Source organism: Macaca thibetana, chromosome 3, assembly GCF_024542745.1.
Source record: "Macaca thibetana thibetana isolate TM-01 chromosome 3, ASM2454274v1, whole genome shotgun sequence".
In the NCBI taxonomy this organism is placed as follows: domain Eukaryota; kingdom Metazoa; phylum Chordata; class Mammalia; order Primates; family Cercopithecidae; genus Macaca; species Macaca thibetana.
The window spans coordinates 148,028,118-148,050,162 of NC_065580.1; the positions used below are offsets into that span (position 1 = coordinate 148,028,118).

Below are 22,045 nucleotides of genomic sequence, written 5' to 3' on the forward strand. Positions count from 1 at the left end.
GAAGAGGCTAACGCAGAAAAGGCTGGGGAAGGAAACACCAGGTCCCCACTCGGCCAGCCTGGTGCCTTCTCCAAATTCGCCGAGCTGTGTTTGCACCCAACTTTCTTTCATGCTGAGAAAAGAGGACCCCTGCCCGCCCCAGTGCCTGCCCTGCAGCCCCTCACCTTAGTGGCCGGCTGCTCCGAGGGGATGGTCCTCAAAAGCTCAGCCACGACATCCTGCATCTCCACCAGGGCCTTGTGGCTGCCAGACAGCTTCTGCTCCAGAGAGGAGACCAAGTCCATGGGTGCCGCGGGGTCCGCCTGCCTCTCCCTCCCCAGGACACTCCAACATGGCCACCAGCAAGGTGTCCATCCCGGGAGGCCATCAAGGCTCCACCCTGCAGGCCAACAGCCCACTCCCTACCCTTGCTTCCCCCGGGGACACACCCAGAGACCACAGAGCCCTAAGGTGGCAACAGCCAACCACACACCCACACCAGTAAGCAAAGCACAGTCACACGGCCCTCAGCATTCAGAGGGTCACGTGCTATCGGTGAAATGACCGGCAGTGCATACGGGGCTTGACCAGTTGGCGTGGCCGACCTCTTCAAACTCCCCCACCAGGACGCCTGAACACGGTTACCCTACAGAGGCATCCCTGGGGCTCCTCCTTCCCCCACCAAGGCCAACACAAGGAGCAAAAGCAGTCCCAGCGATGCGGGTGCATTGAGCAGGTCACCCCGAAAGGCTCTCAGCCAGGTCACCAGGTCACTGGCATGGTAACCCCAGGGACCATTGGTGACATCCACATGGCCTCTGTCCAGCTCCCCCCCCAGTTCCCCAGTCCTGCAGGCTGAGGAGCCAGGCCCCAGGCCTGCTGGGCCCCTCCACACAGAGCAACGTACTTCAGACTCTCCTGAACCCCAGTCCTGGCCTCCCAGGCTCTCACCTGCTGGAAGGGGTTGGTGGCGCGCGGTGAGCAGGCCAGGTAATACTGCAGGATGTCTGCGGAGAGATGTCAGGGCAGGCTGAGCCACAACGGCTGTCCCTGTGTGACTGCGTGCAAGTGTGCACGTGTCTGCACGCATGTCTTCAGGGCATGTCTGTGTGCATGCTTACATGTGTGCATGTGTGTCTGCATGCACCTGTTACATATGTACATGTGTCTGCATGTTTACTTACACATGCACGTGTCTGTGTGCACATGTTTATGTGCATGTGTCTGTGTTTATATGTGTGCATGTGTCTGTTTATGTGTGCATATCTGTGTGTGCATGTGTCTTTATATGTGTGCATGTCTGTGTGTGCACGTCTGTTTATATGTGTGCATGTCTGTGTGTGCATGTCTGTTTATATGTGTGCATGTGCATGTGTCTGTTTATGTGTGCATGTCTGTGTACATGTGTTTATATGTGTGCATGTCTGTGTGTGCACGTGTCTGTTTATATGTGTGCATGTCTGTGTGTGCATGTGTCTGTTTATATGTGTGCATGTCTGTGTGTGCATGTGTCTTCGCATGTGTGTAACATGCATATGTCTGTGTGTGTGGCAGTGGGGTCTGGACTCCCATCAAGCCAGGGTCCCCACACATTGCCCCTTGCCTGGGTTCCACCTTCCGAACTCTTTACAAGTTCAGTTCTTCCAATTATAAAAGAACATTAAAAAAATGTTTTAGGCTGGGCATGGTGGCTCACGCCTGTAATCCCAGCACTTTGGGAGATTGAGGCAGACGGATCACGAGGTCAGGAGCTCGAGACCAGACTGACCAACATGGTGAAACACGGTCTCTACTAAAAATACAAAAATTAACCGGGCGTGGTGGCGCATGCCTGTGATCCCAGGTACTCAGGAGGCTGAGGCAGGAGAATCGTTTGAACCCAGGAGGGGGAGGTTGCAGTGAGCCGAGACTGCGCCACTGCACTCCAGCCTGGGTGACAGATAGAGTGAGATTCCGTCTCAAAAACAAACAAACGGGAAAAAGGTTTTAAACGTTGAAAAAATGATGAAAGTATTGAGCAACATAGGAGAGCACCAGGCATCACTGTGGCCACCCGTGCAGTGAAGCCAGTGGGGCTGGCCTTGCTGCCTTCTGGGAGGGGCTGTCTGGCCCACAGGCTGGAGCTCACACATGTGTGTACATGTACACGTGCAGGGGAACTGCTCATACTTGATAAGACCCCCAAAGGCCGCCGGCAGTAGGGACCTGGAGGGACCAGGCTGATAGCACTGGGGCCAAGGACAGTGCTGGGTAACACTGAGTGGTCACCAGCCCTCCCGGCCCCCAGCAGAGCGGGCCACCCCTCCACCCTCACCCCTGAGGACAAGGTGATGACTTTTCCTCCGGGAGGCTCCTCAGGCTTTGGTGGGAATGGTTCCTTCAACATAGGCAGGTAAAAAGCCAGCCCACAAGCCAATCCTGTGGCCTCCAAGGACAAAGGGTGGCAGGATGATCACCTTCAAGGTCATTCAGTAACCCCCACCCCCACAGGGACAGGCCTTCTATTTTTTATTTGTGAACACACAGTAATTCCACAATGGGGGCCCGAGAAGCTTAACACACTGACAGCACCCCGATCTCCAGATTCCCACGTCCACCTGCTTCTGTGACGTCCGACACACATCGCAAACCTTCTGAGGGGGCTGAAACTCCTGATGCCCCAGCTCCCTGCCCCCCACCTCCTGCTCCCCCACCCGCAGTACAGAGCTGCTGAGACCAGGGACACCAACTCCTGCTCAGTCCCTCTCGCTCCCTACATCCAACTGACCAGGAAGCCTTGCCAGCTCTGCCCTCAGAGCCCATCCCTGTCCACCTTTTGCTCAATTTATTCAAGCCCCTGCTGTCTCCTGCTTGAAGCATCCCCCTCACCTCCTCTTGTAACCCCCGAGGCCTAAGGAAGCTTTGAAAGGGGTCTTCAATCACGGGTCATCTCTCCCCTGCCTCCCTCCCTCCAATGGCCTCCCCCGGAATAAAGCGAAGCTCGCCACAGTGACTCAGCCCCTCAGCCCCACTGGCCTCCCACCCTCCCTTCTCCCCTCGGGTCCGCCTCCTGCCTCGGGGCCCTTACAGGAGATGCAGGGTCCTTCCCGCTCTACTTTTCTTTTGTTTTTGAGACGGAGTTTCACTCTTGTCGCCCAGGCTGGAGTGCAGTGGTGTGATCTCAGCTCACTGCAACCTCCACTTCCTGGGTTCAAGTGATTCTTGTGCCTCAGTCTCCGGAGTAGCTGGGATTACAGGCACCCGCCACCACGCCCAGCTTATTTGTGTATTTGTAGTAGAGACAGGGTTTTGCTATGCTGGCCAGGCTGGTCTTGAACTCCTGACCTCAGGTGATCCACCCGCCTTGGCCTCCCAAAGTGCTGGGATGACAGATATGAGCCACTGCGCCCGGCCCTCTGGCTGTACTTTAATGCCACCCGTTGGCGTCCCCTGGGCACCTACTCGAAGCAGCCCTGGGTCACCTGCCCCTCCTCCCGCCCTGTGGGCACCCAACACCCCACACAGTTGCTGTCATTCTTTGCAGAGCCTCCCACTTGGGAAAGGTGGTCCTCTTTGCTCACTAGCGTCCTGGCCTGGGACCTGTCTCCCTGAGACCATGGGCCCACGGGGCAGGGGTGCCTCGGCCTCAGCCACCTCACTCTCTTGGCTCAGCCCAACCCTGGGGAACCCGCTCGGACGCGGCTGTGGACACAGACTCACCCCCACTCAGCACCGAGTGCTCCTCCACCATCTTGGTCACGTAGGTGTCGGGGTCCACACAGAAGTCGCTGGAGCCCTGGGATGGGCGCAGGCAAGCAAGAGGGGGTGAGCAAGCTGGGCCTAAAGGGAAGCTCTCGGGGGTAGAACCAGCCCCCAGAGTCTGCTTTCAACTCAAGAGGGTGGACTGTGAATCTGGGGTTACAGGCGGACTGTGCCCATGGTGGGTCCCCACTGCTCTCGGAACCCAGTGTCCGGGAAAGATGGGAAGGGACAGGAGTGTGGCTTCCCCTCGTCCCTCCCCCAGTGCCCAGGTCCAGCAGCCGGGGACCTCACCCCCTATGCCACTCACCACGGACACAGCCAGCTCCAAGCCCAGTGCGCCCCAGCTGATGACCAGGGCCAGGACTCCCAGCAGGCAGACCCTGGGGCAGAGACAGCCAGTCAGCAGCCTCCAGGCCAGGGTGGGGGCCGTGCCACCTGCTGGGCTGCAGGCCAGAAGGCAGGTCCCTGTGCACACCAAGGCTCAGCCCACACACGGGCTGGGGTTCTTTCTATGGCCTGGCCTCAGCCAGAGCTGCCCACAGCCCAGGGCCCAGATGGATCCCTCTCCTGGGTGGGGTGGGGCTCAGAGATCCGAGCTGGAAGCAAGACTGGAAGGCCAGGTGGGTCTCGGGGCCCTGCCCTTCCTGTCCTCCCCCAGGTCCCTCTCCTGAACAGGCAACAGTGTCCACTTTTACATGGGTCCCCACATCCCGCTACCCACGTAGCAACCCAAGGGGCCTGATAATCGCAGCTAGACCAAGCCCTCCTGTGCTGAACCCTCGCTCAGCAACCCGGGACTCAGCGCTCTTGTTATGGCACCAGCCTCTCCCTCATCTGAGGCCTCACCTCACCCACATCTGGCCCCCTTTGATCCAGACACACAGGCCCCTGTGTATACCCCACTGCAGGTGCCCCCCATGGGTCCCCCACATCCCAGTTCAGGCCCCCCAAACACACCCCAGTGCAGGCCCCACACCCCACTGCACACTGTCATCCTTTCTCATCTGTCCAGGCGTCCCTTACTCCCTTGGGTCCCCACTCAATCCCTCCTGTCTCAGGTCTCCTTGGGCACGGTGTGCAGCTGTACTCCCCCAACTCACCCCACTGCAGGCCTGCACACCACCCCGGCTTTTCCTCTCCAGGGTGCTATCACTTCTGGCCCGTGCCACGTTTCCCTCATTCTGCTCCTCTGTGGCCTGTGAGTGCCACGTTGGGGGAGGCTGGGTGTTCTCCCATCTCTCCCAGGCCTGGCCCAGGGAGGCACCAGCCATGGCCGTGCGGCTGTGCAGTGAAGGGCAGTGACAACACCTCACCTCCCCCGGAGGAGCTGCCACTCTCTCTGCCTTCCAAATGAGGAGACCAAGGCCCAGCACCAACAAGCTACCTGACCAAGGTCACCCTCCTGGTAAGCCAGAGCTGGAGCTGGAACCCAGGCTGTCCCAGGGCCAAGGACCGAAGGGGTGGAGGAAGGAGCCCCAGCCTGGTCTCTGGGTGGCCCTGGGCACTCGGAGACCTGGACAGGTTGCTCCAGGTTCTGGGCTACAAGTGCCCCACATGCAGACTCTTGAAGGAAATCAAGGGTTGGGGGCAAGTGTGCCGGGATTCTGGCGACAGGGGGACAGGCCACAGGCATGGAAGGGGAATCTCAGAGCAGGCCCAGTGCAGGGGTTTCCCACTCAGCCCCCACCACAGAGCTTGTGGCTAGGATCTGCCGATGGGGTGGGGGAAGTGGTGCCACGTGCATTGCCCTCCCCCTCCGCTTCGGGCCTACAGGGGGCCGACACTCCCAGACTCACCCCACCAGGATGCCCTTGGAGCTGCGGATGAGGCCGACCAGCACCAGGAGGCAAATGATGACGTCCAGCAGCAGCAGGCCCAAGTAGCCCAGCCACCTGCAGGCACACCTGAGAGTGGGCCAGGGCACAGGGATGCGGGGCCAGGGAGTGGGGCACCAGGGGCCCTCAAGGGGGAGCTGAGGCCAGCAGCCTGGCACCCCAGAGGGCACTCAGATGGTCTGGGTCATGGGAACTGGTGTCAGTTCTTGAGAAAGGTTCCCATTAGGGGAACTCCAGTCATTGCCTGTGACCTCCAGTGGCCCTGGGCCCCCCACCCATCAGACCTCATGTACTAGGTGCTGACAGCAAAACCAGCCCAAGGAGGGTAAGGCTTGCCTAGGTGGGGTTGGGCAGGGAGGAGGGCCTGGCCGCACCTGTACCAGTCGTAGAGATCCACCTGCTCCGCCAGCACCTCCAGCGACACTGCCGTGTTCCTCCAAAAAGGAATGGCAGCCGTGTAGCCCAGTAGCGTCTCCAGCAGGCCCTGCAGGCGCTGTACGGCTCGCAGGGGCTCGGGTCGCCCGGCCAGCTGCCGCTCCAGGGTCTGCAGGCTGGGCTCCGCCGTGTGGTTCAGCCCCACTGCCGTGTCCCACACCTGCGCCGGACCCGCGGGCGTGAGGTTGGGGGCGCGCCCCCCTCGCCCCAGGGGCTGGGCCCTTCCTGCACAGCCCCAGCCCCGGCTGCCCCGCCCAGCCTCGCGCAGACATGGGGTTCCGGAGCAGCAAGAGTGCCCCGGCCCCAACTCCGCGGTCACTCACGCGGTCCTGGACCCCGGCCACCGTGCGGTTGGCGTGACGGAGTGAGTAGGTGGCCCGATGGATGCCGTCACTGGTCTCCCCGTTGCCGTAGAATCCCACGGCGATGCCGGCGCTGGAGAGGGCAGAGGCATGAGGGCGGGGCCTGGAGATGTAGCCCCGCCCACCCCAACACTCCAGCCCCGCCCCCTTGGGGGCTGCCCTCTCTGGCCCCGCCCTCCGGCCCCGCCCCACCGTGCTCACCTGCACACCAGCGTGGCGATGATGACACACCAGGCCGTGCAGCAGCAGTCGGCGTCCAGGTGCTCCTCGCTCTTGCGCCGCCGACAGCACAGCCAGAAGGAGTAGAAGAGCAGGAAGAGGAGGTCCAGGGCGAGGCAGGCCAGGGCGGTGGCCCCCAGCAGCAGCAGCGCCTGCGGGCGGGCAGAAAGCGGCGCTAAGGGGGTAGACCCTCAGCCCAGAGTCCCACGCCCCGCCCCAGCAGGGGACCTGGCGCAGACTTCCATTTAATCCTGTCTCCACCCCTAGATGGTGGGCCCCATCCCCGACTTGTAGGTGAGGCATGGAGGCTCCCACCACCTCAGTGATGCACCTGGGGTCACCCAGGCCTGGACCCCACACCTGGGACCCCGGTCTCACCATCCTCAAGGCTGCCCAGCATCAAGACTCTATAGCCAGTAGGAGGGACCAGGTGGATGGACTCCAGGCCTCTGTGGCTCCGGCAAGGCCACGTGTCCCCTCCCCACCGGGTCCCCAGAGTCCAGGGCAGGTGCTCAGGACATCTGCCCCACCACGCCCCAAGGAGAGGCGCTGGATGGAGGTAGCCAGAGAATGTGGGTGACAAACGAGGTGAGCTGGTGAGCCAGCATCCTTGCAGCTACAGCCCCGCTAGGGAGGTCCCTCCACCTCTCCAAGCCTGGTTTCTCTTCTGTAGAAAGAAGTGCTGCTGAGATGGGCGGGGCTGCTCACGTCTGTGATCCCCGCACTTTGGGAGGCTGAGGCGGGCAGATCACCTGAGGTCAGGAGTTTGAGACCAGCCTGGCCAACATGGCAAAACCCTGTCTCTATTAAAAGTACAAAAATTAGCTGGGCGTGGTGGCAGGCACCTGTAATCCCAGCTACTCAGGAGGCTGAGGCAGGAGAATCGCTTGAAACTGGGAGGCAGAAGTTGCAGTGAGCCGAGATTGCGCCACTGCACTCCAGCCTGGGCAACAAGAGCGAGACTCCATCTAAAAAAAAAAAAAAAAAAAAAAAGTGCTGCTGCCCCCTTGAAGCAGTGAAGCCCTGGGGAGGGGCTGCCGGCATCAGCTCCTGTCCTCACCCCCAGCCTGAGACAGTTCCAGGACCCCAGGGCCTGTCCCCATCTCAGGCCCAGAACTCTTCAACCTCAGTCCTGGCAGGATCCCCCACCCCAGCTGTAGTGCTGAGGTTTTCAGGTCTGGTAGGGAAACGGGGAGTCTGTGGGGGACTGAACCCCCTCTTGCTGACCATGAAAGTGTTTCTGAGGGGTGAACATGGACGAGGCCCCATCAGGGGTCTGATCCTGTCTGGGGTCTGTGCACTGAGAAGCCACCTCTCACTGCCCATGGAGTCCCCCCACGCTGGATGAGATGGCAGGGCTGACCCCACACTGCTACGCTCACTGGCCAGGGCTGTCCCAGTGGACACCACCCACACAGGCCGCATACGGGCACCGCACCGGACACACAGCCCTGTCTGGCTCCAAGCATGGCCCTCCGGTGTGGCTCTCCCCAGGTCTCTGAACACAAAGGACAGACCACAGAACAGACACCAGAGCTCCCCTGTCCCGAGGCCAGGAGACCTGCACAGGAAGTGGCTAATTTGATGCAACAGTGACATTTCCTGAACACCCGCTGTGGGGAGGGAAGGTAACGTGGCCCCAGAGCTGTCCCTTCTCCTGGCACCACACTCAATCTGCCTGGCCGAGTGCTCTCACCCCATTTCATCTACAGGGAAATTGGGCTTCAGAGAAGCTACAGAGAAAGCACACAGGCCCTGCAACCCCAGGTCCCCGGGTTCAGCATAGCCCTGACCCCGGCTCAGCCCTCTGGAACCTCCACACACTTCCCGTGCCAGGGTGAAGGATGGGGAGCTGACACAGGGCTGTGCCTCATCGTGGGGCTAGGGACCACCCGGAGGCTAACTCGGGGGTGCCCACTAGGGGTGTCAGCAGCTGGGGCCCTCAGTGTTGCGGGGTGGCCACCAGGCACACCTGCACTGCCCTAACTGGCACTGCTGCACGGAAACGCCTCCCTCCCCACATCTCAACGCTTCAGCAATGTGGCCCTCTGGGGCCCCAGCCTCGGGAGCTGCTGGGGCGGATCGTCCCCTGCCTGGCCCCCCTTGGGATGAGAGGCTCAGCCACAGTGGGCACTGGGACTGCTGCTGGATCGCCCAGGAGATGGTTGCCAGGCAGTGGGAGGATGGCGTGTCCTGCCCTCCAGGAAGTCGGCCGACACCCACACTCGAAGGCGGCCTTTCCACCTCCACCTGGCCAGGGAGGCGCTGACCAGCCCAGCACACCCAGAAATGAGCTTCCATGGTCCAAAGCCACGCTGGTGTGTACACGGCTGCCTAGCAGCCAGCAATCTGGGCACTGCAGAGCACTGGGGGCGGGCACCGTCCCACTCCCTCAGCCATGCACAAGTGCCTACCGCCCCTGCAATGGCAGGAGGACTGCTGGGCCCTGAGCCCACCCCCACCCTCTGGGAGCAGGCCCCGGGGCTGGCACCAGAGCCACTGAAACTGAATCAGCTCAGGGTGGTCTCATGGTCCCAGGGAGCTCAGGTCACAGAGGCCTCAGGGCCCAGGAGGGCTTACCCAAGGTCACACAGGGAGGCGGAGACAGAGCAGTCACCTGCGGGGCGGGGGGCTCACATTAACAGTGCCAGCACCGTGCCCAGGCTCCGCACACACGTTAGGGAACCTGGAAAAGCCACACTCTGGGGCTCCCTGGCCTATGTAGGGCTGGGCATGGAGTGGAGGTGCTGACCCCACCAGCTGTGACTGCAGGCCCTGCCAGTACCCTCCCCATAGCTCAGAGGCCAAGGGCAGAACAGACCTGTGGGGGCAGCTGACCATGCCCCCAGGGACCAGAGCTCCACGGGACCCAGGCCCACATCTGCATGTCCGTCCACAGGGCCTCCCCTGGGCTCCCATGGCCTGGGGGCCATGTCAACCAGCCACATCTTGACCCTGGGCTGGCCAGACTCCTCCAGTGAACCCTCCCTCTGCTCTCTCCACTTGCAGAGGCCTCCGCAGTCCCTGGCTGGGGTCACCCTCGCTCCCCCGACCCTGTGCTCACGTGGGACACGACTCGAGAGCCTGTCCGTACTGCACCCCACATTCGGGACTCACAGCTTCACAGGGAGACTCCTGCTGGGGTGAGGAGCTGGGGACTGGAAGAGCAGGTCAATTCCAGACACGCATTACACAGAGCCCAAACACGTACCAGGCTATGACCTCCGCAGCCACCGGCCTGGCATGTCCACCCAGAGCTCGGGGCATCAGCATACATCAAAGGGCTTCCAGGCCCAGATCACTTCCTCGGCGGCGCCAGAGCCACCCACTCCCACTTGCCAGATGAGAAAACGGAGGCAGAGCGAGATAAGCCCTGGCCAAACAGGATCTGGGTGAGGCAAGTCCATCCCTCAGATGGCAGTTCCCTGGTGCGGAGGGCTGACATCCTGGGGCGGCGGGCAGGGGGCGCCCATGGCTGGTGGGGAGAGGCTGCTAGGCACCAGGCACCCTTGCCCTTGGGGCCCGCCTGCAGGGTGGTGAGGTGACACAGGCACTCAACATCATCATAAGTAAACTGTGAAGCCTGCTGGAAGGTGAGAGACGCTGAGAAAAAACAGAAAAGGCAGCACAGGAGCTGCAGTACCGGGGAGTCTACGATTTCTTTTTTTTTTGAGATAGAATTTCACTCGTGTTGCCCAGGCTGGAGTGCAGTGGTGGGATCTTGGCTCACTGAAACCTCTGCCTCCCGGGTTCAAGCCATTCTCCTGCCTCAGCCCTCTGAGTAGCTGGGATTACAGGCACCTGCCACCAATAACCGGCTAATTTTGTATTTTTAGTAGAGATGGGGGCTTCACCATGTTGGCCAGGGTGGTCTCGAACTCCTGACCTCAGGTGATCCGCCCACCTCAGCCTCCCACAGTGCTGGGATTATAGGTGTGAGCCACCACACCCGGCCCAAGTCTATGATTAAAAAAAAAAAAAAAAAAAATTATTTTAGAGACAGGGTCTTGCTCTGTGGCCCAGGCTTGAGTGCAGTGGCACGATCACAGCTCACTGTAGCCTCAACCTCCTGGGCTTAAGTGATCCTCTTGCCTCAGCCTCTCAAGTAGCTCGGACACAGGCACATATCACCACAACTGGCCAATTTTCTTTTTCTCTTTCTTTTCTTTACTTTTTCCTTCCTTCTTTCCTTCCTTCCTTCCTTCCTTCCCACCTGCCCTCCCTCCCTTCCTCCCTTCCTTCCTTTCTTTTTTTTTTTTTTTGAGACAGTCTCTGTCACCCAGGCTGGAGTGCAGTGGCGTGATCTCGGCTCACTAAAACCTCTACCTCTCAGATTCAAGCGAGTCTCCTACCTTAGCCTCCTGAGTAGCTGGGACTATAGGAATGCACCAACACACCTGGCTAATTTTTGTATTTTTAGTAGAGACGAGGAGTTCACCATGTTGGCCAGCCTGGTCTTGAACTCCTGACCTCAGGTGATCTGCCATCTCTGTCCCCCAAAGTGCTGGGATTACAGGCGTGAGTCACTGTGCTTGGCCTCTGTCCTAATTTTTTTTAAATTTTTTTTGTAAAGACAGAGTATGGCTATGTTGCCCAGGCTGGTCTTGAACTTCTGGGCTCAAGCAATCCAGCTGCCTTGGCCTCCCAAAGTGCTGGATTACAGGTGTGAGCACTGCGATTGATTGTCTGAGGCAGCTTTCTCTTGTTCTTGTCTGGATGGGGCCAGCTGCAAACAGAGCCTCACTCCTCAGCCCCCGGGGCCCAGAGGCCAGGCTTCGGGGCCTACGCCGGGACAGCCTTACTTGGCTTCCTCCAACTGAGGAAGGAGATGGCGCCTCCCTCAAAGGGAGGCCACTTGGGCTGCCTGGGTCCCAGCCCACCATGCAGAGCCTGTCCTTGCCTGCTGTGCACAGCCTGGGTGTCAGGGTGCCCAGCAAACCGGGCAGCTACTTCATCCCACCTCAGAGCCCTGGCACCCAGTGCGCCAGGCCTGAGCCCAGCTGTCTGCGGGGAGTGTGCCGTGGCCAGCCTGACCTCTGCACCCACTTCCCGAAGCCAGATTCCCAGCAGACAGTCTCCTGCAGGGCACCGGAGCAGCGGCATTCCTATGGTGGCCCAACCACCTCTCTCCACCGGGCTGGTGGCCCTTCCACCCCTCCCTGGCCCATTCAGAGAAAGAATGGGAACTGTCTGATCAGCAGCTGGGCTCTGACCAAATGGAATTTTCCGTCTGTGGTGGAAGTGATGTAAGGGCTCGGTCAGGCGAGGCGAAAGCTGCACGTTGGGCTCCACAGAGCACGTGGGGAGGACTCAACTGCCACGCACGCGCCAAGGGGGCTGGAGGCGACCCCCTCCTGCAGCCTCCGTCCCCCTGTCCCCACCCTAGGGCTCCTGGTCTCGGCCCTGGGTCACCCCCTCCTTCTCCAGGCCCCTGCAGCCCCACAGCCACAGACGGCATCCACGGGGGATGCCCCCTCCCACCATGAGCTCAGACACCCCCCACTGCCCTGCAGCCCCCAAAATGCAGCCCCCAAAACCCCACCAACTCTGGAAACACCCAGCCAGCCAGAGAGCCAGCCTGAAGCCTTACTGTGTCCCAGATCAGGCTGCTACTGATAGGATCCCAGTACACCCCGGGCCACAGCAAGACCTCCCTGGCCTGGCAGGGACGCCTGGGGCAGTGGCTGCAGAGGAGCAGGCAGGGCGGGGGTGTGGCTCAGGGCAGGGCTCTGTGGCCTCTACACCCAGGCATATGCTGCCCCTGGGCCTGGAGCCTTCCTCTTCAGGAAACCCCCACTGTCCCCAGACATGGGCCATCTCCTCCAGGATGTCCCCAGGATATCAGAGACCCAGGCCCAAACCCGGCACTGCAGCCTTTGCTCTGTGTGAACCTCGGCTCCCACACTTGACCCGCACTTGTAGGGCGAGACCCCCAACCCAACCTGGCCGCCTGCACAGGTGGGTGGCCCCAACCCAGACCTGCTTGGAGAGGGGAGGGCCCAGTGAGCCACAAGGCCTTAGGACGGCCCGCAGGGCAGGAGGCTTGGGGAGAGGATGTGCATGAGCAGCTGCGAGGCCTGTACCCCACGCCTGCCGCGGCCTCCCAGCCATGCCCACTCTGCCTCCAGGCTCTGTCTGGACGTGACTCTCATCAGCCCCGCAGACACAGGCACCCCCCCCACGCAATGCCAGGCTCAGCGCCAGCACAGGCCACACCACACCAGGCTGCCGAGGCAGGAGGGCCGTGCATGACGGCAGGGCAGGGCACACTGCCTGCCACCGCTGGGCATCCTGGTGGCTCCCGGAGCACCTGGTGGTGGGACCTGGGCCTGCAGTGTATGAGGAAGCATGCCACTCAGGGGAGGGTGTACAGCAAGTCAGGGCTGGCCTGCGGAACACATGCCCCCTCAACACACAGGCGGCCACTCAACAGGCGCACCCCTGGGAGCAGCTGCCCACCCCACTACCCTAGATCACGGACCCACACGCCACTCTGTCCCACCAACCTGTGGGCTACCATGGCGCATGGCTGGGCTGAGGATGCCCTGGCCCACTGGGAGGTGCCCACAGGGACTCTGATGAGCAGTTTGGCCTGATGCAGCCCCCAACCCCAGCCACAGGCAGTGGCTACGATTCTACCACCCTGCCACTCCAGCCACAGGCAGTGGCCACGATTCCCGCCACCCTGCCACTCCAGCCACAGGCAGTGGCCACGATTCTGCCACCCTGCCACTCCAGCCACAGGGGCTCACTCCTTGGCTGGACACTGCTGTGGGTATGCCCTGAGCAGGAAGGAAAGTGAAGACATAGGGCTGGCATCCTGGAGCCATGCTGCTAGGCACCGAGAGTTCAGGGAGGGGCCCACAGTCCACAGTCACACAGCGGGGGCGGGTGAGCCCGGCAGGCCAGGCAGTGTGACCACAGCTGAGGACGATGGCTGCCTGTGGCACTGGGAGGGACCAGCGAGCCTCAGGGATGCAGCTGTGGGGCACAGTGAGCAGGGATGGCAGGAGAAGCAGCCCCCAGTGGCCAGAGAAGGGGTGGGCAGAAGGTGGGTTCCAGCCCTGCTCAGCCCTGCCCCGCCCCTCATGCCAGCTCCCTGTGGAAGTGACACAGCTTGGAGGAGGGAAAGGGACAGGCTCCACAGAGGCCAAGCACGAAGGCCACTGAGGGGCCGGAACCCCGCCAGAGGCACCGGCATGTGACAGACACACAATATGATAACAGCCACACACCCTGACTGCAGTGGGGACAGAGTCACCTCCAGTTTCCTGGATGAGGATGGAGTCCCCACACTGACGGCCGTGGTCCTGGCTGGGCTCTGGGCTAATTGGGAGCATCAGCTTTCAGAGTGTCTTAGCAGCAGCCTGCGCTGGGTGCTGGGGCCCAGGCTTGGACAGACAGCTCGGCCCCGCTAGGTGGGGGCTCCCCTGTGCCCACAGTGCCGGCCCTGTGAGCTCGGAGGCTGTGGGAGGCAGGAAGAGGAACGAGGTGGTCACTGAAACTCCCGCTGTGGAGAGCATCGTGGGCACCACAACAGGTGGGGAGGGCACTCTTGGCCCGGGGACAGTGTCAGCCACGTCCTGGCACAGGATCCAGGCGGCACATGTCTGCTTCGTGCTGAAGATCCACTGGCAGCAGGGACCAGCGAGGCCCTGGCCTGAGCCTGTGCGTGTGACAGCAGCACGGGGCTCCGGGAGGATGTGGCAGGCAGACAGGAGAGGTGGGAATGGGAGGGGAGTGACCTCCACTTGCCTCCATGGATACCGAACTCCAGCCCTGGAACTGCCCAGGCCCCTCCTCCAGAGGAAGTGACAAGGTTTGGGGGTGTCTGAGAGGCTGGCTGGGGTCCCACACTCCAATGCACACTGAGGGGTCCTGGCCCCCAGCACCGTGAGAACCCGCCAGGTGTCCTGGGTCAGGGTCAGGAAAGGGGCGGGATCCCTATGGCCAAGCCTTGTTTGGGGAGGTCAGGGTGGGCTCGGCGTGTGCGAGCCACTACCACCGCCCCTGTGTCGGGGGCCCCCCACCGGCAAGTGGGTCCCCCCACCTTTGCCTCGTGGGTCACCTTGCACAAGTGGGGGCTCTGGGGTCACAGACTTTGGCTAGGCCACAGCCCCCTACGCGGCCAAGCTGCACACGTGGCCCCAGCCCCCACCCGTAGCACACTCGGCCCAGGCTCCCAGCGATGCCGGCCCAAAATTAAAAACAGATTTTCCACCAGGCTGGGCTTGGGTTTCACGCATTCCATGACGGTGAGCTCCTGGCCGTGCCTGGAGGACATGCAGCCAGCAGCGGCCACGTGGGAGCCGGGGTCAGGGCCAACTTTGTGTCCCTGTCCCCAACTCCTGAGGTCCGAGGTCCAGGCTGCCAGGCTGCACATGGCACCACACCCACTGCCCCACGCCCCCCGGGGCTTCCTCCAGGCTGGCCCTCACCCTCCAGGAATGGCCTGGAAGGAGGCCAGAGAGGCAGCCCTTGGGCTGAGGTTCAGAGCTGTTCCTGCCATCTCCCCACAGGCCAGGCCCCTGCCCTGCACCCTGCAGCCGGGGGACCCCAGCTCTCCCGCCGCCCACGCCTGTCCTCCCCCTTGTGCAGGGAACAGACACCAAAGAACTGCAGCAAGCGTGTCTATTTTGGTCCCCGCGCTCCGACACATCTCCCAGCGTGACACCCAGAAAATCCCCTGCTCTCCCCGCTTGTCTGCAGGCCCCTGCACCAGCCTCCTGAGGACCGGGCTCCAGGCCTCAGACCCAGCCAGGAGCTGCCAGACTGGAGTCCCGTCTCCGGGCTTGGCTCCCTACCAGGGAGAGGCAGCCCACAGGGCACAGCCCAACCCCAGATGCAGGGCTGCAGGGCTCAGAGCTGGGTGTACCCCAGAACTTCGGGAGTGCTCCTCCATGATGGCCAGGAACCCAGCCAGTGTGCATGGGCCCAAGGGGGCAGAGCGGGTAGGGGCACCGTGGCTGGCACCCTCCTCAGAGACCGAAGGCACTGGCACTCTGTGGGTGGCCCGGCCTCCTCCCACACCCTCGGCCAACATGGGCCTGGCCCAGCCACAGTGGGTGCTGCCCCACGGGACTCAGGTCTCAGCCAGCCTCCCTAGACTGTGAGAAGCCCCCTCGGACGGTGTGAGGCCCAGCACAGGGCCCAGGTGAGCTCCCTGCAGACCCCAGCGGTGGGCCCGGGTATTGGAGACCCTCCTGTGACCCTCCCACACCCACCATCCACCTGCTGTCACATGCCAATTCCCCACTGGCTTCGTCAGGCACTTCCCTTGTCCTTGACCCCAGGCCCCTGGCTGCAGACTCAGTTCCTCTTCTCTAGCGGAGGCCTCAGCAGAACTGACGGTGGGGCAGGTGGGGGAAGTGTAGATGCCCCTGAGCCCCCCAAACCTGCACCCCTGGGCCCACGAACTGCACTGACGCCGTGTCCACTGGGAGGGATGGAGCTGGGCTGCAGCTGGAGCCCGCGCCCCGTCTTCGGGCCCCTGATGCTGGCCAGCCCCCATTTCTGTTTATGTTGGGGACACAGTGTCCACCTCCCAGGGCCACTGGGTGGCTCCCCAGGAAAAATGCTTTAGAAACAAGCAGCACGGGCATCCGGGAAGAGCCGCTGTGGCCTGGGGAACCAAGCTGCAGGGTTCCCCGCTCCCCCAGAGCCTGACCAAGAGCCCCCAGCCGGGGGTCAGGGTGGCTGACGCTGCGCATCCCTTAGACGGGACCGGCCGGCAGGGCCCTGCCCAGGGGTCAGGGGAGGAAGAAGGGTCACCGTGGAGATGCCCGGAAGAGGGGCCCTAGAGCTGGCCCTCAAGTCTCAGGCGAGTGGGGGGCAGGCGGGGGTCCCACACACACAGACTGGAGTGGCCCCTGGTGCTGCTGGAACCGGGGAGATGGGGGAGCCAGCACCCTGAGCAAGAATTACCACCCCAACATTCATGCACACCCAGGAAAAGCCACGAAGACCTCGGGGACTTCTAGAGGGTCCAGGCTGCACTCCAAGGAAGGGACTTGAGAACGAGTCTCCCAGGGACAGAGGTGACCAGAGCACCCTCAGAACCACAAAACCAGGAGCCCAAACACAGGAACCCTTGATGCGGACAGCAGCCAGGCCAAGGGTGGCCTGACACCCACCCCCCAGCAGGTCCAGGGCCCACAGTTTCACACCCCCTGGTCAAAAGGCAAGCTCGGCCAGAGGCTCCCCAGGAATGCAGACGCCGGCCAAGATGGAAATCCTGTGTGGACTGGGACCAGCCATTACGGGCTTCCTGCCCACCCCCCAATGCAGGGTCCCGTTTGCTGCACCCCCCAGCCTAGCTCCTCAGCTCCTGTCCATTCAGGGATTGCTCCTGAAGCTTCCACCCAGCTCCCTGGGGGCCTCCGTGTCTGGCCCGCTTCTGTCACCCGCAGCTACAGAATCCTTCCTGGCCCCGTGGACACTGGACAAGCATCTGGAACCAAAGGCCCCATACAGAGTCCAAAGTACGGGACATGCCAAAAGCAATAGGATTCCAGTTCTCAGGGACACCCACCCTACAGCTTTATGCGCTTTGGACTGAACCCAGCTGGAGGGACACTTCTGTCTCACGCTCTTGCCTTTTCCCCAAATGTTCCATGAACGTGCGCTGCTTTCGTAAACCACAAGACAGGCGACCAACACTGCTGTTTTAACCGGAGCTAATTTCCTTCTGATGAGTGGGGAGGATGATAACAGGCCAGCCCTGCCCCGGGGAACTGCCCTCCAGGCTGCGACTGGGCATGAGGCTGAGCTCGCCTCGTGGCGGCACAGAGGTGCTGTGCTCTTAGGAGCCGGGCTCCCAGCTCTGCTAGGAGAACACTGGCCCTACTCCCAGAGCTCAGATCCCCTCTGAGTGGCCATCCAGCCTGGGCTGGCACAGCGCCTGGCACAGAGAGCTTACCAGTTCCTGAGGCAGCACATTCCCCGTGCATTGTCAGACCAGATCAACCCTCCAGCATGTGAGCTGAGGCCTCTCCCCGAGGCTCAAGCTTCTCTCTGCCTCAAGGCCTTTGCACATGCTGTTCCTTAGCCTGGAAGTTCTTCCCCACGGCCTCCGCATGCTGACCTCAGTCTTATCATTAGGGTCTCGACAGAAACATCTGGACACTCCAGGCTCTAGTGGAAAACAGGCCCCCCACGCTAGGCAAACCTGAGGCAGGGCCTACTATCTGCCCTGGAAGGCAGATGTTCCAGTGAAACCATCACCTGCCAGGGCTGGCATGGCCCATGGAGGAATCAGAAAGCAGCAGGCTAATCCTAACCCTCTGACTGTCGGCAGCCGGGCTTGCAACCTCCATGGCAGGCCAGTGAACACCACCTCCTACAGGAAGCCTTCCCTGACCACTGGGCACCCACCATCCGGGTTCGGAATCCACCACAGGCCATAGCTGTTCTCCTGCATCTGGCCTACCCTGAGCTGGAGGAGACAGTGAGCCCCAGAGAGAGGCTGAGGTCAGTGAGCATGAACTTGATCCCTGCCTGAGGACACAGGGTCACGAAGAGCTGGTGGGAGCTGAGCAGGCAGGGCTCCCCCCGAATAAAGCCCAGGACGGCGGCTGGACCACCGAAGGTCATGCAGGAAGAAGCGACAGAGTGAGGGTGCAGGCCTGCGACGCTCTAGTTGAAGAGAAGGCTCTGCTGCTCTCAAGGGCCCCTGCCTGGGGCCAGAACAGCCAGACCCACTGGACATTCAGGACTCACTATGCAGCAGTGACTGGCCCCAGGCCACGCCAGGGGCCTCAGGCCCAGCCCTGCCAGCTCGGCTGTGGGGCCACCAGGGAGTCTCAGGCCTCCTGTGGGCTTCCAAATCCCCACTGTGAACAATAGCCCCCCATTCACTCAGATGCCCAGGCAACGCGGGAGCCCCCCTCGACAGTCACTGGCTGGGCAGCTGCACAGAGCCGACCCCCGATGCCTCTCTTCGGGGGTCAGACCCCCCTGCCTTCCCACAGATCCCTCAGCCCCCATGGGCTCCTAATCCCACGGTCACACCCCCAGCGGCAAGGCAGCCATTGGGGAAGCAGGGAGCCTGACACTCCAGGCTGACCGGGGCTCCTTGGGAGGCCAGAGGAGGGGCCTGCAGCAGGGCTGTGGTTCCACCACTTACTCACTATGTGATTCGGAGCCTCAGTTTGCTAATCTGTATGATGGACGACTCTCCCCATCTCCTGGGGCTGTGGGAAAAGTGACTGCTGACAGGCAGTCCCACGCAGGGCCTTGAAACAGGACCTGGCCCTGCTCCCTCCAGGGGCTCTCACCAGGGTTCCCAACAGCAGACCACGGGGACCAGAAATAGCAAAGGACAAAGGCCAGTCCCCTGTGCCACACCCCCAACTCCCAACACCAGGCCCCACCTCCTCTCCATCCCCCGCCCCAATAACCACAGGGCAGATGCCCCCTCCCCAGCAGGGCAGAGCCCAGGTCGGGGCAGCACACAGACAGCTAAGAGGGAGCCCTCGGTCAGGATGGGTGAGGGGTCCACTCCCCACCACAGCCAGCAACTCCTCACCAGGGAAGGCAGGAAGGGGTGCCTGCCACAGCCCAGGCCCACCCACTGCCCACCCTCCCAGGAAGGGGACTCCTGGCCCTTGCCTCCCAGGGGCGTCCCTACACAGGAGGCATGGCCAGCCCAGATTCAGGATGAGGCGATGAAGCCTTAGAGATACCAAGCAGTTGTCCAAAAGCACCAGTACTCGAAGGGCAGGGGCAGGACACACGCCAGGACCAGCTCACACCACTGCCCCTCGCCCAGAGCCGGGAGTGGAGGCGGCGGGGGATGGAAGCAGGCCGGTTTCCACGTCGTGAATTATTCAGTGGCTAATTCTGCTTTGTGGAGATGAGGCAGGAGAGAGAGTGAGTCAGAGCCCTCCCACAGCAGAGCAGAGCGCAGGGCAGGGGAGGAAAGAGGGCAGAAGCCAGGGCCTCCCAGGGCCACAGCACCCTGCTGGGAGGCCAGGCAGGCCAGGCTGAGTGGAGGGGCCTGGCCACTGCCCCGAGACTCTCTTGGGCTGCAGACATCATTGCCCCTCACTCCCTCTCACTGCCTGTCTCGAATCTGGGAATGCAAGCACCCTGGAGGGCTGGAGGGAAGTCCAACTGTGGCTGGCAGCTCAGGCAGGTGGCAGCCCAAGGGACAGCAGGAAACAGCCACCTCCCATGCCCCAGGGCTGCCCTGAAGCTTCAGAACTAACAAATGGACCAAACCCTCAGGGCAGAGAACTTTCCAAAGTGAAGCACACCCTCCTTGCAGCTTCAACAGAGTCCTCCAGGGACAAGTGACAAAGCTGTCAGCATGGAAGAAGTTCCAGAAGTTCCTGAATGTGCATTGCCCCCACACTGAACGGTCCCCCAGGGCTGGGCTTCTAGAACGCAGGCGTGAGATTTTATACCAATCCTTCCGCCTCCCTCCTCCCTGCTGTGTCTGGGCGTGCCTGGGCCGATCCCTCGCCCCCTTCCTCATCTGTTAGGAAACGTCATCGGCTCGGCTGGGGGCCCTGGGTGCAAGTGAGCCGGAGGCTGGGAGCAGTGGGCTCCCAGGTGCCCTGCTCCTCCACTTCCGCCTCCCTCCGCTGGATGCGGGAGGACACAGACAACGCAGTTCTGAAGAGTCCAGGTGCTAGGCTGCCCGTGGAATACCGGATTCCCAAGCCATTTTGATAAGCAAAGCCGTTCCCACCCCACCATGGAGCTCTGCCATGATCCGTCCAGAGAGAAACTCCCGGTGACCGGGGACCCTGGTCACGGGGCTTCTGGAATCCGGATATCTAGGCAGGAAGGAAATGCCCACAGCTTGGTCCCCTGCCCCGAACTCAAATGACAGTAGCTTGGCGATGGGGGTGGTGCTGGGGCCTGGCATGATGCCAGGCTAAGGGCTCCCCTGGGAGAGGGCTGCAAAGGGTCCCCCGCCACCCCCCAGCTCTGCCTGGGCTCAGCCGCTTCCAGCCTCCCTGCCTGAGGCCCACGGTGCTTTCCTGCCACCAGGCCTCCCTCCCTCCCTCCAGGGCTACAGGCAGCCTGGTCTCCCATGGCCACACATGGCACCCAGTGTACATCCCACAGCCTGACCGCCAAGCAGGGGGTCATTACCGGCCACAGAGGGCTGGCGGCGGCCCAGGCCATTCACCCACTGGAAGCCTGTGTGGGATTCCCCAGTCGGGGGTGAGTGGGCGAGGAGTCTCTGCCTGCCTGCACCCAATGTGCTCAGGCGCTTACCCGCTCTGATCTCAGAGCCTGGGGGTCATCTGGGGAGGGGTCTCTGCTGGGACACAGCACCAGGCTGCCCCCAGTGATGGTGGAGAGGCCCTCCACTAGCCAAGGGGGCTCACGGAGGGGGAAGAGGCAGTTCCATGAAACCCCAGGGGCCTTAGTGACACAGAAGAGAAGGCCAGAATCGGGAGGGGGGTCATGGACCCTCAATGGGGGTTGGAGGGTATTTAGACCCTTGAGGAGGAGGCCATGACTCTGGAGGTAGAGGTCCTAGGACTCAGAAGGGACCCTCGAGAAGGAAGGAGGCCAAGACCTGCGAGGAGGAGGTGGTTGTGACCCTGGATGGGGGGGATGAGGGGTCCTTAGGCCCTCGGGGAGGGGGGCCGTGACCCTGGGAGGGGAGGAGGCCGTGACCTGGGGACCCTGACCCCGCGACCCCGAGGGGCCCGTGTCACCTGCTGGTAGTCGGCGTCCTCGGGCCGGAACTGGCTGCTGGTGGCCTCCCAGCTCAGGTCGAAGTGGGGCAGCCGGTGCAGGAGGCTCACCCACCAGGGCGCCGCGTAGCTGACCCCGGCCATGGCGGGGCCCGGCCGCCTCCGGATGCGCGCGGCCTGCGCGGGGCTCCCTTGCTGGCCCGGGGCGCGGGCTTCAGGGACCCGCCGACCCCCGCCTGGCCGCCCGCATCATCCGCGCGCTCCTGGGCCCGGCCCGGCCCGGCTCGGCCCGGCTCGGCCCGGCTCGGCTGCGCTCGGCTCCGCTCGGCCGCCCGCGCCCGCCGCCTCTTTGTTCGCCGCCGCCGCCGCCGCCCCCTCCGCGCCCCCGCCCGTCCGCCCGCCGGCCCCGCCCCCGAGCCTCCATTGGCCCGCCGCCCGCCAGCCCAGCCCCCACGCGCCCCGCCCTCTTCCCCGCCTCTTATCCACCATTGGCCTATCCCCCGCCGATCCCGCCCCACATTTGGCCCCGCCCGTTCGCTCCTGCACCTCTATTGGTCCTTTTACCTGATGGTTTTGCCCCTCCACTCACATGCCCGCCCATTACCCAATGGCCCCGCCCCTCCACGTGTCCCCGCCCTTCGGCCCCGCCTCTGTACCGTCATTGGTCCGCCGGAAGAGGCTCCGCCTACTTCCTCGCCCTCTTGGAGGGACGCCTGGCCCCTAAGGCGCTGAAAGACAGGTCCACAGCGTTATACCACCGGGGCCGTCTTTCCACGTGGCCGTGGGGGCTGGAACCCTGGCTGCATATGCAGCTGCG

The 22,045-nt window shown here is 62.5% G+C and overlaps 1 protein-coding gene across 2 annotated transcripts in view; it reads right to left on the bottom strand.

Annotated features, from left to right (window-relative positions):
• The window catches only part of TTYH3 (tweety family member 3), a 35,302-nt gene extending 13,715 nt beyond the window's left edge, over positions 1-21,587 (bottom strand). Inside the window, exons 1-9 of one of the 2 annotated variants that reach the window (XM_050785648.1) lie at positions 21,250-21,569; positions 6,554-6,723; positions 6,314-6,425; positions 5,930-6,150; positions 5,517-5,612; positions 4,028-4,100; positions 3,679-3,754; positions 931-986; positions 165-257 (exon numbers count right to left, since the gene is read on the bottom strand). In XM_050785648.1, the coding sequence (XP_050641605.1) occupies positions 165-257; positions 931-986; positions 3,679-3,754; positions 4,028-4,100; positions 5,517-5,612; positions 5,930-6,150; positions 6,314-6,425; positions 6,554-6,723; positions 21,250-21,372 (1,020 nt within the window). In that variant the 5' untranslated portion in view covers positions 21,373-21,569. Of the gene's footprint in view, positions 1-164; positions 258-930; positions 987-3,678; positions 3,755-4,027; positions 4,101-5,516; positions 5,613-5,929; positions 6,151-6,313; positions 6,426-6,553; positions 6,724-21,249 lie in introns of both variants that reach the window. The other variant, XM_050785647.1, reaches the window with a different exon arrangement.
• Positions 21,588-22,045: the final 458 nt, after the last annotated feature.